The sequence below is a fragment of the Ischnura elegans genome (genome assembly GCF_921293095.1).
Source record: "Ischnura elegans chromosome 13 unlocalized genomic scaffold, ioIscEleg1.1 SUPER_13_unloc_3, whole genome shotgun sequence".
NCBI lineage: Eukaryota > Metazoa > Arthropoda > Insecta > Odonata > Coenagrionidae > Ischnura > Ischnura elegans.
The window spans coordinates 4,031,442-4,048,238 of NW_025791659.1; the positions used below are offsets into that span (position 1 = coordinate 4,031,442).

Consider the following 16,797-nt stretch of genomic DNA (forward strand, 5'->3'; position numbering starts at 1 on the left):
ACATGCCCTGGCATGAGTGCATGCTGATAAACAACCACATATGTGGTTGTTTATCAGCATGAACTCATGACCTTCTCACTGTTAACCCAACTCTTTCTCAACCGTTTTGCTCACATTTTGGTGGTGTCCTATTCACGTATCTGCTCTATTGTCAATCTGGAACCAACTGGGTGCACAAGCAGCGAAAGAAACGACCCTGCCTACTTACACGGCTATTCGGCTTTCCTTATTTTACCTTCCGTCAGGTGCAGTGTGCCTGACGGAAGCAAAAAAACATTAACTCATGGCATGGCTCAGTGGTATGCCTTTAAGGTAAGTGTAATGCACCATTATTAGTGCAAAGGAACACTTAATTTATGCCTTATCTACTTTGTATATACCCCTTCAGACACAGCCATATAGCCCCGGACTGATCCAGCAAGGTGCGATTTGATGTGGTGTTTTGGCTATAATTTTTTATCTTATGTAATGTAATTAAGCATACAAGATCAGTGTTTCTTAATTTTCTATCTAATTTATCAAATAATTCTTTAATTTTGTTTTATTGTGCTATTACTTTGCTTTATAATGCTGAAAAATATGCAGCTTTTCTCAGGGATGCTGACTTACAAAAAATATTGGGGGGGCCCAAACGGGGGCCCAATCTTGCCCCAAGAAATTTTATAAGTAGTGAGTTTTAAGTTTTTTTTAAGCATTTTGGAAGAGTCATATGATCAACGTTAGTACTTGGATAACTTGAAACTCGATATCTGGTCACTACGGGGAAAATCAACGACCCTGACACATTTCCTCGCACTCATAATGAAGTTTTGAGGGGGCTCAGGCCCCATGGAGTCGGCACCTCAGGCTTTTCTGTCAGCTTCGAGAAGTAATAGGCTGCACAGAGCATTTGAAAACAAAAAGTTACTGCAAGCATCAAGGGTCTATGCCGTCTAGTCTTGTGGAAAAATAAAAACAAATTGTCGCTGTGCCTGGCGGAGGGTTAAGATGAACATCTGAACGGTTCTATTTATGCCTCGGCCCTTCCACCTATTCCACGAATGAACTCCATCGAAAGAACTCCATTCCTGTGTCTACTTGTACCATCTCCTGCTGCTCCTTCTCAACTTGCCTCCTTTCAAGGAAACAACAGCTCTCTCTTCACTCCCTCAATCATAATGTGAACTTCCCCTGGCTCTCTTTTATCATTAAAAAAAACTCATCTTCCTTAAGACAGAGTGAAATACCGCTTTAAGAAATTATCATAGTCGCATCTTCACTTTTTAGTGGATGAATAACCACCGAAGAGCATATAAGTATTAGTTGAACTTTCTGGTGGATCTCATTAATCTACAGGAGCAATTTTTGATAGTTTATATCAAACGGTTATCATGGGTTCATGTTGGATTTTAAAGCTGCGGATAATCCGATGAGAATGGTGTTAAAGATGCAAAAAAAATCACTATGGATCATGTAGGCACAGTTAAGGTATCTATCCAAAATGCCCTAGATCAGTACTGAGATGGTTATCATCAATGCTATATGATTATGACGTAAACGTTCATTAGCTGTAATTTTATTTTTGCAGCAATTAGCAGAGGTAAATTGTAGAGACATGGTAATAGTAGAACTAATGTAATGATAAATATTCATGCAAAACAAAAAATTAATATGATAATTTAAGACATTTGTAAAGTTGAAAAGCTGATGGAGAAAATGTCAAATTATATTGGCATTGTTCAATACATTGAGTTACAGCTATTGAATTCATCCAACCATTTGAGTACATTTAATGAAAAAGAGTCTGTGAGTTAATGTTAAATTCATGATGTTCTTTTGATGACTTGAGGGCAACAGAGAATGTTAAATACTCAATGAAATACCAATGGCTAAAGGATTAATTAATGTTGAGATGATGGTTCTAATTAATATGGTCACAAATGTAGGTGTAATGATCTTGGAGATGGTGTATGAATGAGCATAGTAGAAGTATAGCTACATTAAGAGTACCAAGTATAGGATATAGGTAAAAGTTGATGCCATGAAATTTTTTAATGAAGTGGCGACTGCATGATTTCCTATGGGGAAAGTTTTGCAAGATACGTATTACATGTTTCTGAAGAAGGAAATTCTCATTACTTACCAGGGCTTGATCCTATTGTCCCAGAATGATTGAGCATTCATCAAGCAAATAATAATGATTTTAAACCACCTTAAAAACTTTTACGAATGTATGGTAAGCTTCGAATATCTAAATACGACGGGTGTGAAAAGTAACCATAAGTTATTAAAATGTATAATCTCCGTCAAATACATAGGTCTTGAAATTTATGAAACAAATAATTGTTGAATTAACCGAAGGTTTTGTAATAACAGATACTAGAACCCAGGCTATCTTTAGTTTGTTTTGGAGCTGCAATGTATATCCATTCTGAAATAACCGCCGCACGAATTCTAATATCGATGTGTCGATGCGATTTGAATTCGTCTTTTGAGTCGAGTTGCCAATCGATTAGTTGATGAGCGGGAGCATGCCGGAAGATTGTGTTGATGACGGAAAGTAGACAACTCTCAATTTTGTGTGCTTTGAGAGGTAGTATTCTCGCTATTAAACATTCCTTTTGGATTTATTTTGATTCCGGAAATATTTCTTGTCGAGGTTAGTAGTTTTTTGTTTGTAAGAAGTTAGTGGTTAAGCAATGTAAGTACCTACATTGTGTTGTTGTTGTCCCTAAACTAAAGACGTTAACCTGCTTATTTGCTAAATAGGTTTTAAGTTCTGCTGGATCCTTTGTTTCCTGTCAAGTAAGTTTAGAATATTATTGGATAATTTTTTTACTGTGAGGCCCTCGGCCTGAATTTGTATTCGTGCATAATATCCATATTGTTGGCGGAGAGCAATGTGCGATTTGCTAGTGTGTTTGAGTGATGATGGGCCTCTAACAATATACAATTTCATGTAAGAACCTCATAGTAATGTCAAGTGTACAATTAATCTTGTACAAAGATTATTTTGCTTGGTGTGAATAGGAAGTTTCTGTAGTATATGTATGGGTACGATATAAACATTCAGCGACGGTTCGATTACGCTATGAAAGGTAACATGAAGTAGCATTGTGTATTCCGGAGAAGAACAAACTCTGTTTTTTTGGTGTGCATTATAGATGTAGTGTTCTCATAATTAGACACAGCCATTGGTTTAGGACTTCCTTCAAGTCGATGTTAGTTGTTTTTGTGGGTAAAGATGTTAGACGTTAGCATAATTCTATTCGTGTGTTTATTTTGTCTTTAAAAAGGAGAACTTAGTATATCCGACTTATTAGCAAAATAGATATTGAGGTGGTGCTGTTTCAGTCGTTTTTGTTAATATTTGTAGATATTGTTAGATAATCAAGTAATTTAATGAAATCGTCACCGACTCCTTATTCATGTATCATAACCAAGAACCCTTCACGCAGGGTTCTTCATCATATCCATATTTATGGTGAGGAACACTGCTCGACTTGCTAGTGTGTTTTGTTGTTTATGGATCTCATTAGAAATGCTTAATTTCATGACAACACCGCATAGTAACATCATGCAAGTGGGCTCTCATTTATCAAGATTGCTTTCTTGGTGTGATAGCAAGTATTGCGTCTTCTAGGTAATGTTATATGCATTTCGGAGTTTTTTGGCCCTGTCGTAATGATATTATGTGTTCTAAATGTTCGCAGGTATGTACTTCATGATGCTATCATACGGTTTTGTCCTATCATCATTTGTGTCATTAAATAACATTTTTGGTAGGAATACGGTGTGTAAAATCCTCACCTGGCGATCCATGTGTCACATGCTCCTCTGTCATTGTTGTGGATATATTTAAACTCTCCCAATTTAAGGCTTTAAAACCTAATATATTAGTATATATTTGCTTTGTAATATCCTTGGGAAAAGTAGCGGAAGCATGAAATTCTAAACCGGAAATCTCTAACTTCAGCAAATATTATTGATTAGAGGCGTAGTTATCTATGAGAAGTTTCAGATCTGCATCTTTTGTTAATTGCATAGAGGTTTGTAAGAACGTAGGATCTGTTTAGGGGTGTCACATCATAAAATATAATTCGAGTTTGTTTTCAACGTTGATATCTGTTTCTCCGAAAATTTGGTTTTAACCTCGACATTTTTATGAGTGACATGGTTTAGGACGACTAAGTGCATAAGTCTGAGTATAAATCATGTAAATATAAGCTTTCTATATTCGGTTTAATGTATCGAGATGCTTTATATGGAGAGCATTGGGGCTCCATAGTATATTCTGTTTAAAAGTATGGGTGACTTTATATCAATTAACATGCAAAGAGAGATGACGCAATTGGTAAGTGCATAAGTTTGTTTATTAAAAACAATTTATGGTTGACTCGATTCTATGTTTCATGCATTAGGATGCCTGTTTATTCCTAGCAAATTATTTGAGAGTTTCTTTTCAGTTGCCATCATGAAGTGCGTATTTCCAATTGTTTATAATGCTTCTTTTAATGTTGAGTTTTGTGTTATCGCCATGACATTTGCTTTAAAGCTGCCCCTTATTACTTTATGCTTGTGACCTTACTTCTTCTAGTGGTGATTGATGCTCTTTCTAATTGCCATCACGAAGTATCTATTTCCATTTGTTCATAATGCAATATTAGTGTTGAGTATTGGGTATTTTAACGACATTTGCTTTTGACTGCCTGATGATTGTGTTCTATTGAATATGTTTTAGGAGTTCTGATTGACGTTCCTTTTATTGCCATCATAGAGTTCCTATTTTCGTTTGATCTTAATATTTATTTTAGTGCTGATTTTTGGGGGATGCTCATGGCATTGCTTTTAACCTGCATGATCATTTTGTAAAATAGAAGGTGCCGTATTAGTGCTGATGGATACTCTTTTTAATTGCCATCATGATGTCAGTGTTGTGTTTTTCTTTGTTGCTCTATATAGTACAGAGTAAACATAATGAAGATAGAATTTTTTATGTCCCACAGGAGTTTTAATTACCGACCCAGGTTTCGACAGTACACTATGTCGTTATCAAGTGTTGTAGGCAAACAAAAGATTTCTCAGTACATAGTGGACATAGTGTACTGTCGAAACCTGGGTCGGTAATTAAAACTCCTGTGGAACATACGAAAGTGTGTCTTCATTGTGTTTCCTGTCACCAAGTTCCACCAAGTAGGGGAAATAAGGTGTAATGAGGGGTGTCAACAGAAATTTGCATTCAGGATGATGTTATTTATGGAGTAGATCTTCAATGTTATTTCTTGCATTTGCTATTTCCATTGTGCAAAATATCAGGAAAAATTGGATTGCAATGTGCTCATCACAGCGAACATTTTTGACAGTCGATTAAAATGTGACCAGAGTGGGAATAGACTGGAATACAATGGGATGGAATTGGGCACCCTCGGTGCATTCCTTCTTTTTCAGTTGCTAGAAAAGTTTGTATAATAGAACAAGCCTTTTTAGTGCTCATATGGGCTCTTTTAATTGTCACTCTGAAGTGCCTTTATTTTCCAATTGTTCTTAAAAAATTCTTTTAGTGCTGAGTTACTAGGAATGCTCATGATATGTCCTTTAAAGAAGCCTGAATACTTTGAATGAGTAATTGACTTTCCAAGTTTTTAAGGATACTCTTTTCAATTGCTCACAAGAAGTGCCTATTTCAAAATTTTCATATTGCTTCTTTTAATACTGAGACTTGGGCGATGCCGGTGACATTTGCCTTGAAGCTGCCTGATTATTTTTTGCTTCCGATGATTCGATTTCCAAGTTTTGTAACGCTTCTTTTAGTGCTGATTTTTGGGGGATGATCATGGCAACTGCTCTGAATATGTTTGATCATTGTTTACTCTTGATTATGCTTCTTGAAAGCTGTATCTATTTGTTCATAATGATTGGTTAAGTGTTCATTATTAGGGGGTATTCATGGCAACTGCTTTGTTTGGCATGATCATTTTCTGCCTGTAAACATGCTTTTTTATTGCTGATAGAGACTTTTTATTTTCCATCCATAACCCTTTTACTGCCTCCGGGCCGATACATTGGCCCTCACCGGTTAAGCAAAAACTGCCCCCCAAGGGGCCGATTTATCGACCCAAATTATTTCACATTTTTTGTAATTGTGGCCTTGTCATCGGCTGTAATTTATGTAAACCCCCATAATATATCTATGGTTATCAGATATAAATGTATCATAGGAATTGGTAAAACAATCTAGACGTATTTAATAAAATAAAGTAGCTTAAAAATTTTTTAATCTGGAGTGTGGGTAATTCCAGAAAATAGTCTTGGCAGTGTTCGTACATCCCCACCAAAATGGGCTGGTGGGAAAAGCGTTAAGCACCTAATCTAAGTACATCTCTATCATTCTTACAAATCTAAAACAAGTATGGTCTGAAGGTATCAGTAATTCCTACTATCCAAAAGGTGGTAGCTTATTCTGTGTACGACTCTTTAATTTTGCACTGTTGGAAGTTTGACCTGGGAGTATCAGCAATGCCCACTGAAATTCCTATTTCCCAAACCTTCTTTATCTTTTCGAACACGTCCTCTTGCTCATTCACTATAATTTTAATTATAAGCCTCTTTGTCAGTACTTCTCTATTTTTTATTCTACCACTTTCAGGGATTTGAGGTGCTAATAGATGTCTAGAGTTGGTATTGTTGTCCTAAGTCTTATATTCAGTAAAAATTGGGAGGTTCAGTATGTTTCACGCAATATAGTGTTACAGTGTTCAAGTACTGCACTTCTTTGTTAGCTTCTCTACACATTTTAATAATTTTAAATGCGCAGTTTGGACAGTTCTTTCCACCTGGCCATATGATCTAGGGTAGTGATGTGAATTTGTTACAAATTTCTATTCATTTGAAAACGTTTTGAATTCTTAGGAACCAAAGGGATTATTATCAGCAATAAAAATTTCAGAGATGCAAAAGCAACTCAATACTTCCTTCATAAATAAAATCTTTCATAAGAAAGCCAATACGGTTCAACTTATTGCACTTAAATCATAGTTTCCCGAAAGCATTACAAGCTCCTTTTATATATTTATCGCAACATTTTTTAAACCAAACAAGGCAAATTAATAATATTTTTACTCATCACCTTTTCCATTTTATTATTACACTTGATTTTTCTCTGAACACTGTCCACTTTCAAAAGCACCCCATCCTTCATTGATTTAGCATTTAATCAGTGGCAATGGAAGCAGATGTGTGTGTCCTCTGTTTTTTTAATCCTCTTGATGGGTGCGATGTTTGATTTACTAGCAGTCACTGCTCTTGCATGCTCCCGACACTCTTCCATTGCCCTCCATTTCCAAGTTTAGAATTAGTGATGCTAAGACAATTCTCCTGCAAGTGATCAATTGTCTTAATCACTATATTCTACACTGGTTTAGAGTCTAGAGTTTAGAAAGAGTTAAATCCTAACTCCAATTATTTTTGACCATTTTAGAAACATATTTGACCATGAACAAGCATTCACCTGCTTTGCCCTTAATTTTCGCATTATGTTTCTCTAATTTTCATCTTAAAATTTGAAGCTTGTTTGAGATTATGTTATCTATTGCCCTAATCACACTACGTGCACACACACACACATACAGTATTCCACGCTGGTATTGTAACACCTAATTTTGAGTTGGAATTGGTGTGACAATGGATAAGAGGAGGACAATTAAGGGTGCAATAATTAGCAGCAGAGGTGGAGTGGGGTGATTGTTGAAAAAATTAATGTCAGATGGACTTGTGAAATAATGCCAATTTTTCATATTTTAGCCCTAACCCTATGATTGTAAAATCTCAATTTCTGAATTTGAGCGTTTGAACTCAATAAATGTAAAAAAATTAACAGCATTTTTGGAAAATAAAAGGACTGAGCTTAGTTTATTTGATAATCCAAATGAATATGTCACGAATATTGGAGTGTTCGAATTTCACTGATGACTTATGTCTCTCAATGTTTTCAGTTTTTTGTAGGAGGAAGGTTTTAAACATAATGATATGATTACAGTATTTACATAAATATGGTTAAAATACTTGAATTGGGGAAACAACCAAATATATTATTGAATATGTTATAATATATAAAGTCCTAATTTTAAAATAATTGTTGATATTAATTTATTTTTTGTACCTTAAAAATTTACTTACCCACCGTAACCAATTCATTTTGTATAATGTCAGCAAGTACTAAAAAGATTGGAAGAAAATCGAATATAATTGGATTAGATTGTTCTTTCAAAGTTACTTTACATAGAAAGTATAAATTGTAACAAATGAAATACAAAAGTAAACACGGATGCATATGGGGTAATTATTATTGAAACATTATCAACAGAATAAATATTATGAAAATTTGGACCTCAGAAGCCATTGTTTGATGCCTTGCTGTGCATTACAATATCCTTTGAGAGATTTCATCACATTTTTACTCATTACCTTTTCCATTTTATTAATACCCTGGAATTAACTCTGAACCCAGCAAAAAAAAACTGATTTCCATCAGATTTGACACTGATTTCCAACAGGTTTGATGCACTGATTTCATACTCCTTCGAATCTTTTTGAAGATTGAAACAGCTGGAAATCAGTTGTATAGGTCAAACATGGCGGCTGTTTTCCTACTCATTTCCATGAGTGTTTTTTGACTCTGGGTTCCACTTTTCAACAGATTTGAATCTGTTTTCCCAGTTTTAACTATTTCATATCTGTTTTCCATGGTGATACCAATCTGAATCTTGCTTGGGATTCGATTTTCACCTCATGCGACCTGTTATTTCCGCCAATTCCAAGTTTCACAGAACTGCACTCAACCAATGTTTCTAACTTCACATACCACATCTCTATCATCAATCTGGATTTAGATTCAGCTGAAAAAAGTTTACTAAATACAGCCTTAGAAAAAAACTTCATGTAAATACATAGTCATCTAATTTGGCAAATTTCTGAGGCAGAATGCACTTAAAATTTCAATTTCATGCATTAGAAATAATTTTGGGAAACACAGAATTTACAGTGAAATCTCATTTGAAGGAGAGTTTGACAAACTTGTTGTGCTTTTCCAAAATTGTTTATCAGTTCTTGAAGAGTATTCGAAAGGCACAGGTTTTGCCATGAGTAACAGAACAATCACTGCACCTGAACAACAACTTACATCAGATTTTGCAATCTTGAATTATGGAAGAGCACACATTTTTCCGTGATTAACAGGAAAACCACAACACTAGAAAATATTTCAGATGCCTTTATGAAAGAAATACTACCTTACGTGACTTATGAAAATAATTCCGATTCAGCATTAAGCCAACCATATCTGTATGTTTCACTGCAGAAACTTGCCATTAATGTTTATACATGAGCACGGTCGTTTCACATAGCACAGACAAACCAGCAAGATACACAATACTTTGAAAATCCTGGTAGGTTCTCTTCATCTCTCAGGCAGCCATCACTGCTCTGGACTGCTCCCAGCTATATTCCTTTACCTTGCTTTGCTTAATTGCATCTTCAAATTTGAGGTCAGGGATGCCAATATAATGCATCTGCAACTTATCATCAGCAATTCCCAATGCAATTTTCAATTCCCAGTACAACCATCGAGCAATTACAATAGCATTATAATGATGCAGTCCTGTGACTGGCCTTCGGGATTCAGTTGCCGTTCCCTTTCTCATCTATTTAACACATGTTTCTCGACTTTGTAAAATAATTTATTGCGTAGCTACCCTTCCCATAGTATTTTGCTTTTATCTCTGCCTCAATTCTCCAGTCTTATATCAGCACGCTTCCTGAATATCTATACCTTCTAATTTGCCTTATCTTTTCCTCATTGATGATAACAGTCACGTTTCCATCGTCATTTCCCTCGCAACTTTCGTTTTCACTACATATGCTTTCATCCCATTTTCTTTCATTCCTTCCTCTAAACTATTTCTCATTATTTGAAGCTTCTGATTGTCATTGGCCAGAATCTCCATGTCATCGGCAAACCTGATGCATTTTTCATTGCATCCTACATTCCCTTCTCATTTTACATTCTTCGTGGTTTTTCTGGCCATCTCCTCCATGAGTATGTCAAGTATTGTGAGTGAAAAGCAGTAGCCCTGGCTTACTGCCCGGCACAGATTCATACATCCAATTTCATAGCTACCGTCTAGTTTTGTACAATTCCCTAATCAGCCTGCCATCCTTCCAGTCTACTTTCTTTATCTTAAGAATATCCAATAGCTTATCCCATTTTATCCTGTCAAATGCTTTTTCCAGATCCATAAAGCCAAAGCTAACATCTTTTCCTATTCCCCAGTATTTTCCTCCAATGTTCTTAGCTGTGCAATAGTGTCTATGGTACCCCTATGTCTTCTGATAGTCCCCTGGACATATACCTTTATTATATATGTCGTTACACAATTCTACTACTTCTTGTTGACCTTCTTCTAAGCACGTAAATAATTCAATAGGAAGCTCATCTATGCCCATTGTATTACCATTATTTATGTACTTCATTGTTTGTGCTATCAATTTTAACGAGCATTGGCTTCATATTTTTGTTTGATTGTAGTTGATAGACATAATGTCTTATTGTTAGAGCAAATTAAAGATGCATACATAACAAAAGGGGTGGCCCATGTTGATTCTTTGAGGCAGGTATATTGCCTTCTATCTAATGGCTTTGGTTATTAACCAAAGTGCTATTATAAATTAGACCAGCATAACTATTTTTATGATTGAAACATAAAAATTCTTTTCTAGGGCTCCCAGGTGGTGGACGGAACTTTATGGACACATCTATCTGGTGACTATTCCTTCCTCAGCCTCACTGACTGTCATTTAACGTGAGGGTGGAGCATCTCATGCAGGGGAATGAAGGAATGTGATGAATGAAGTCTTCGAAAAACGTCAAACTGTTCTTGCTGATAAGTTAACATCTTTCTGAATTCCTTATGATGGACAAAGAAGGATCCAAAATCAGTGGAGGCAGAGTCACAATGTGTGAGGTGATGGGTGGAAGTGGTTGTGATGCACCAATTATCCCTAATGCCCTCAGGATGATTAGAGTCAGTAAAAAGAGGAGTTGCACAGAGGCAGTAATGGGTAACAAAGATGAGTTTAGTAATTGTGAGAGGAAAACTGCTGTAAAGGGACAAATTTCAAACGAAACTTTATATAATTGCTACCACTGCACAAGTGGATTCAGCACCAAAAGTGAGCTCATCAAACACCTCGAAACTCATGTTGGTGACAGCAATTTGGACGTTTCTGCAGAGTCATGTGATGTGCTACATATAAAAGGTGCAAACAGTAAAAGACAAGGGCTGAGGCGAAAAGGAAATGGGCATCTAAAGGAAATATCCGGAGGGACTCAGGAGAAAAGAAAGGGTAGGATAGGGAGAAGATATGCTGTAGGAGCTGACCCATGTGTAGGTGTCTCCTCAAATTCCCCCCCTTGCACTAAAGACATCAAAAAGGGAAAGTGTTCAAGTGCAAGAGAGAGGCCTTATTCATGTAGTGTGTGTAATAAGTGTTTCACTCTTAGTTCTACTCTCAACAATCACATGCAAATACACACAGGGGAAAAGCCTTATTCCTGTAGTGTATGCAATAAGTCTTTCTCTCAGAGTGGTACCCTCAACACTCATATGCGTAAGCACACAGGAGGGAGGCCTTATTCATGTAAAATATGCTGTAAATCATTCAGTCATAGTAGTAACCTTACTGTGCATATGCGTTTACACACGGGGGATAGACCTTATTCCTGTAGTGTCTGCAATAAGTCTTTCTCTCAGAGTTGCAACCTCAACACCCACATGCTTACACATACAGGAGAGAACCCTTATACATGTATAATATGCTGTAAATCATTTAGTCGTAGTGACCACCTTACCCAGCACGTGCGTTTACACACAGGAGAGAGGCCTTATTCCTGTAGTGTCTGCAGTAAGTCTTTCTCTCATAGTAGCAACCTCAACAAACATATCCTTACCCACACAGGAGAGAGGCCTTACTCATGTAAAATATGCTTTAAATCATTCAGTCGTAGTTATCACCTTACCGTGCACATGCGCATACACAAAGGAGAAAAACCTTATTCCTGTAGTGTCTGCAGTAAGTCTTTCTCTCAGAGTGGCCACCTCAACAACCATATGGTAACACATACAGGAAGGAAAGCCTATTCATGTGACATTTGCTGCAAATCTTTCCCTCTTAGTTCCTCCCTCACTGTACACATGCGTACCCACAATGGAGACAGACCGTATGCATGCAATGTCTGCAGCAAGTCCTATTCTCGCAAGTCCACCCTTGACCTTCACTTTCGTGCCCATACAGGGGAGAAACCCTTTTCATGCAGCGATTGTGGGAAATCTTTCTCTCAGAAAGGCAACCTCGTGAGACATTTCCGAACACACATGTGAGGGACATTATTCTTCCAGTTGTATGATGGGTAAACCCAGATTCATTGCTTATATGCACGCATCATGCATATTTGCAGGAAGGAAAGGTCTTATAGATTTCATGATTGTTCTAATTTTACCTTAAGAAAATCACTATTGAGGACCCGCATAATTAATTCTCACTTTTGCAAGTAGTGTTTTATTGTGATGACTAAATTCCATGTATATGGATTGCAACACAGTGTAATGAATGCTCAAAGTAGTGGTGCATTTCTGATTTGCAATTTTACTCTGATATTTAGCAATAAAGTGCAAGGCCACCCACTGCCACACTCTGAATAAAGGCAGTATGCGAGTAACTATTACTCAATATTGTCTTCTTTAAGGTGTAATTTCCTTTATCATATCCTTAATATGTCTCAATGTTGATTTATTATGAATACAAGGTTTGATGGGTTGAAATCGTGGAAATTGTGTCCATAGCAGAAAAAGATATAGTGACATTAATGAATAGATGTGTTGTATTAAAAGAAATTATTAATATGATTTTCAAATATGTTTGCTCTGCCAATTTTTTAATCGTAAAATATCATTTTCTATTGATAAATATTGTCACACTAATGTCACAATTTTCTATTACTGCAAAAATTTATCTTTTGCCTCATCGTAATAATTTAAATATAATCAATCCTTTGTATGCCTGTCATTTAAATTTTCCAAACTATCTTCAGAATATTTTTCTCATTTTAGATCAATTTGATGGTAGATTAGGATTGACGAAGTGTGAAACCTCAGGCACTTGACTTATGGATGTGCTTTATGGTTGCTGCTACTATATGCTTCTCATTAGCTTAGTCATTGTTGTGTTTTTGGATGAATTGTACATTACTTTAATGATGCTACTATCCTTGTTAATCAACTGAAAATAAGATTCTGTATTGTAACGGCAGCGCTAATTATCATTTATGAGTAGCACTTGTCCCAATTCCTACCCTTTCCTTTTTTGACTATTTGAGTGTGTTTGGCATAAATGTAATTTATTTCATGTATGCATATTTTCATCGAAATTTGCTCAACTTGTGCTCAGAGAAATATGTTGAGCATATTTTCAAGGGAATATGTGAAAAATGTGTTCAGAATTTTTTTTTACGACTTATTGAGGGCATACATTCAGGATGATATGTACCTTTTTTTCAATGATATGTACTTCCTTCATCACGTTCACTGCATCATTCTCAAAACATGCATGATACGATAGGCCTCGTACAAGCACAGTCATGTCATGTAGAATATTTGGAGCATATTCGTATTTTCTGAGCATATTCAGTATATTTTAGAGTAATCTGCAATAGCTGACCTATAATCATTTGGTAGGTAGGTTAATTATAAGCTTAATTAGAATTATTATGGAGATTATGGAAGGCTTGCGCGGTGCGCTGGTAATGTAGGCTGCATTTTCTGGGTTTCACCACGTCGTGGTTGTGTGGGAGACAGCAGTTTCTCCAGTATTCCAGCAGGCGTCTTCAGGTGGAAGTGATTATGCCGTGTTCTGGCCACAATTATACATGCAGCCGTGTGGTGTATGTTCTCCCTGATTGGTCGCCTTGCCGCTAATACTATAGGAGTATGGGCCGCAATCTTAAGCGCATTGTCACCTTTTGTTTCTCTGCCTTCCTGCTCAGACATCTTCGTGGTGTAGTAGTGGTTACCATTCACTGAATATATAATCAGTTCTCATAAGAACTCTCATAATTCATTATCATATTATCATCCTTTACTCATTTATTTCATTACTCACTTATCAAACATTCATTCACTCTCATCAAACTTCATGTTTTTTGCCTTCAATTTGATTCCACTTCCATCTGCATTTTTCATTTCCATCGGTCACGTTTCATCTCTAATTTCATTTACGTATTCGTGAATTGCTGTGTGTGATTTTCACATTTGTTTTTCGTGAGTTATATTCACTTTGGTTTTAACGGTTGAATTTCATTCTACTGCAGACACGTGTTCATTTTGTGTATCACATTTGCTGGACTCCACTGCCAGCTTTTGCAGGAACTTTTAATAGGTAAGTGTATGCTATTAATATACCCTTATTTTGAATTATTGTTCTCCTGCTGCTAAACCTGTTGATTTAGCTCGCATTGTATTGTGTATTTCTGGTCACACATTAAGATACATTGTTACGTCGGTTCCAGGTCATAGCCATTAACAACTTATATTGTTTTACGTTTGGAAAAAAATCATACATCAGAAAAGAGCCTAGATACCTGGGAATCAACAATATAACAGAAATGTAAGTATATAGTATAGTATATATTTTATTATCCGAAGACCAGATTACACTGATATAGGAGTCGTCAGGTACATAAAATATATAACACAGGTACATAAAAAATATAACACAGGTACATAAAAAAATATAATAGACAAATAATTATACACTATTACCCTGAAGAAATTCATCTACAGAATAATATAATTTTTCTAGTAAAAAGCGTTTAGCTTGTATTTTAAATGAACCAGAAGTTTTACAATTTTTTAATCTGGATGGTAATTTATTGTACAGGCGTAACTCTATAGGTTTTGGGCCTAGAATTGCTGATTTATTCCTGACATAATTATAATGAATGGTATCATGACCTCTTGTGTAATAATCATGGACATCACAGTTTTTAGGGAACTCATAGAAATTAGTTTTGATAAACATGAGGACAGAAAGAATATACACACATGGGAGTGAGAGAATATTGAGTCTTTTAAACATAGGTCGGCATGGGGCATTATAAGGAGCAAAGACCATAAGTCGTGCAATTTTCTTTTGCAGCCTAAAAAGCTTAACTGAAGCATGTGTTGATCCCCAGTAAATAATGCTAGTAATGATGCGAGAGTAAAATTGGCCATAATAAAGTGTTAACAGCACTTCAGAACTAACAGAAAATCTAATGAAACGTATAAGAAAACAAGTGGAGCATAGAATTTTAAGTAGATAACAGATATGTTCTTCCCAAGATAGATTTGACAAGATGATAAGTCCTATAGGAATTTAACATCTTGAGCTTGGCGCATGAATTGACCATCATGGGCAAGATTAAGGTCAACACCATGTTTTCTCCTGAGATTAAAGTGCATGGCTAGGGATTTATCAACATTTATATCTAAGCAATTTAAAGAACACCAGTCGCTCAACTGCTGAAGAAGTATTTCACTTTTCTCAATTGTGCACCGTAGTGATGTGGATGAAACTGGAATGTTAGTATCATCAGCATAAAGGACAATCTTTGAACAGTCTGTTTGTAGATTATGAAGGAGATCATTAATATATATCAGGAATAATATAGGGGCCAAAATAGATCCCTGAGGGACTCCACAATAAATATCTTTAGGCATGGAGTTGTACACAGAACCTTCAACATTCAAACTAACTCTTTGAGATCTATCAAATAAATAGGATTGCATCCAGTTATTTGGTATACCACGAATGCCTAACTTTACCAGTTTCTTTAACAGTAAGTGATGGTTAACATTGTTAAAGGCCTGTGAGAAGTCAATAAATAAGCCCACGGTATCTCATTTGTTATCTAGTGATGCAAGTATGAAATGCACAGCTGTTGAGGTGGATCTATTTTTTCTAAAACCATGCTGGCTTGACGAGATTAGATTATGTGATTCTAGAAATGACACAAGTCTAGCATAGAAAACTTTCTCAAATATTTTGGCAAACAGTGACTGCAGAGAAATTGGGCAATAGTTACTCAAATCATTGGTATTACCCTTCCGTTTGAAGATTGGAATGACTTAAGATTCTTTTAGTGCCTTTGGAAATATACCTAATCGAAGGGATTCATTGACTAGGAACAACAAGGGGTCCAGAATATAAGGATAGGATGCTGAAATGATTCTACCAGGAATACCATCATTACCAGGACTGTGATTAGAGCCCAACCGAAGTATTATGGTTTTGAGTTCAGTGACTGTACATGGGGTGAGAAAGAAAGAACGAGAGTTGTGTTGAACTGTTGCCAGAACATCGAAGGATGAAGGTATCACTCTGAAGGTAAGTATCACACACACACTGAAGGTAAGTAGATATGTTTATTAATATTTGACATAAGGATTAGTACTTTTATTGTGTGGTATTTCGTAGAAGTTCTCGTGTAATTGCTTCTAATGAACTGATCGTACATATAATATACATGAAGCTGAATAAGTGCTAATATGTTAAATGAAGAATCTGGAGCCTGTTTGCATTTCATTTCTGAGGGTCTGGTTACACGTCCATGTTAGTCAGTTTGTGGACTACTTTTGTGGACCGGAAAAGAACTTGTACGAATATATGAACCAAACTGGAACAGGTTCTGTTTTCCGAATGCATTTCTTGTGCGAAAGCATGAACGTG

At 36.0% G+C, this 16,797-nt stretch overlaps 1 protein-coding gene and 1 long non-coding RNA gene across 2 annotated transcripts in view; both read left to right on the forward strand.

Moving 5' to 3' along the window:
* Positions 1–13,341, forward strand: part of LOC124172971 (zinc finger protein 268-like) — a 110,905-nt gene extending 97,564 nt beyond the window's left edge. Inside the window, exon 6 of the mRNA XM_046552500.1 lies at positions 10,932–13,341. Coding sequence (XP_046408456.1) covers positions 10,932–12,413 — 1,482 coding nt within the window. The 3' untranslated portion in view covers positions 12,414–13,341. The remainder of the gene's footprint in view (positions 1–10,931) is intronic.
* A 1,081-nt stretch (positions 13,342–14,422) lies between these two features.
* LOC124172932 lies at positions 14,423–16,473 on the forward strand. The gene is made up of 3 exons (XR_006868324.1): positions 14,423–14,466; positions 14,597–14,694; positions 16,254–16,473. It is a non-coding gene; the product is annotated as an uncharacterized LOC124172932 (long non-coding RNA).
* Positions 16,474–16,797: the final 324 nt, after the last annotated feature.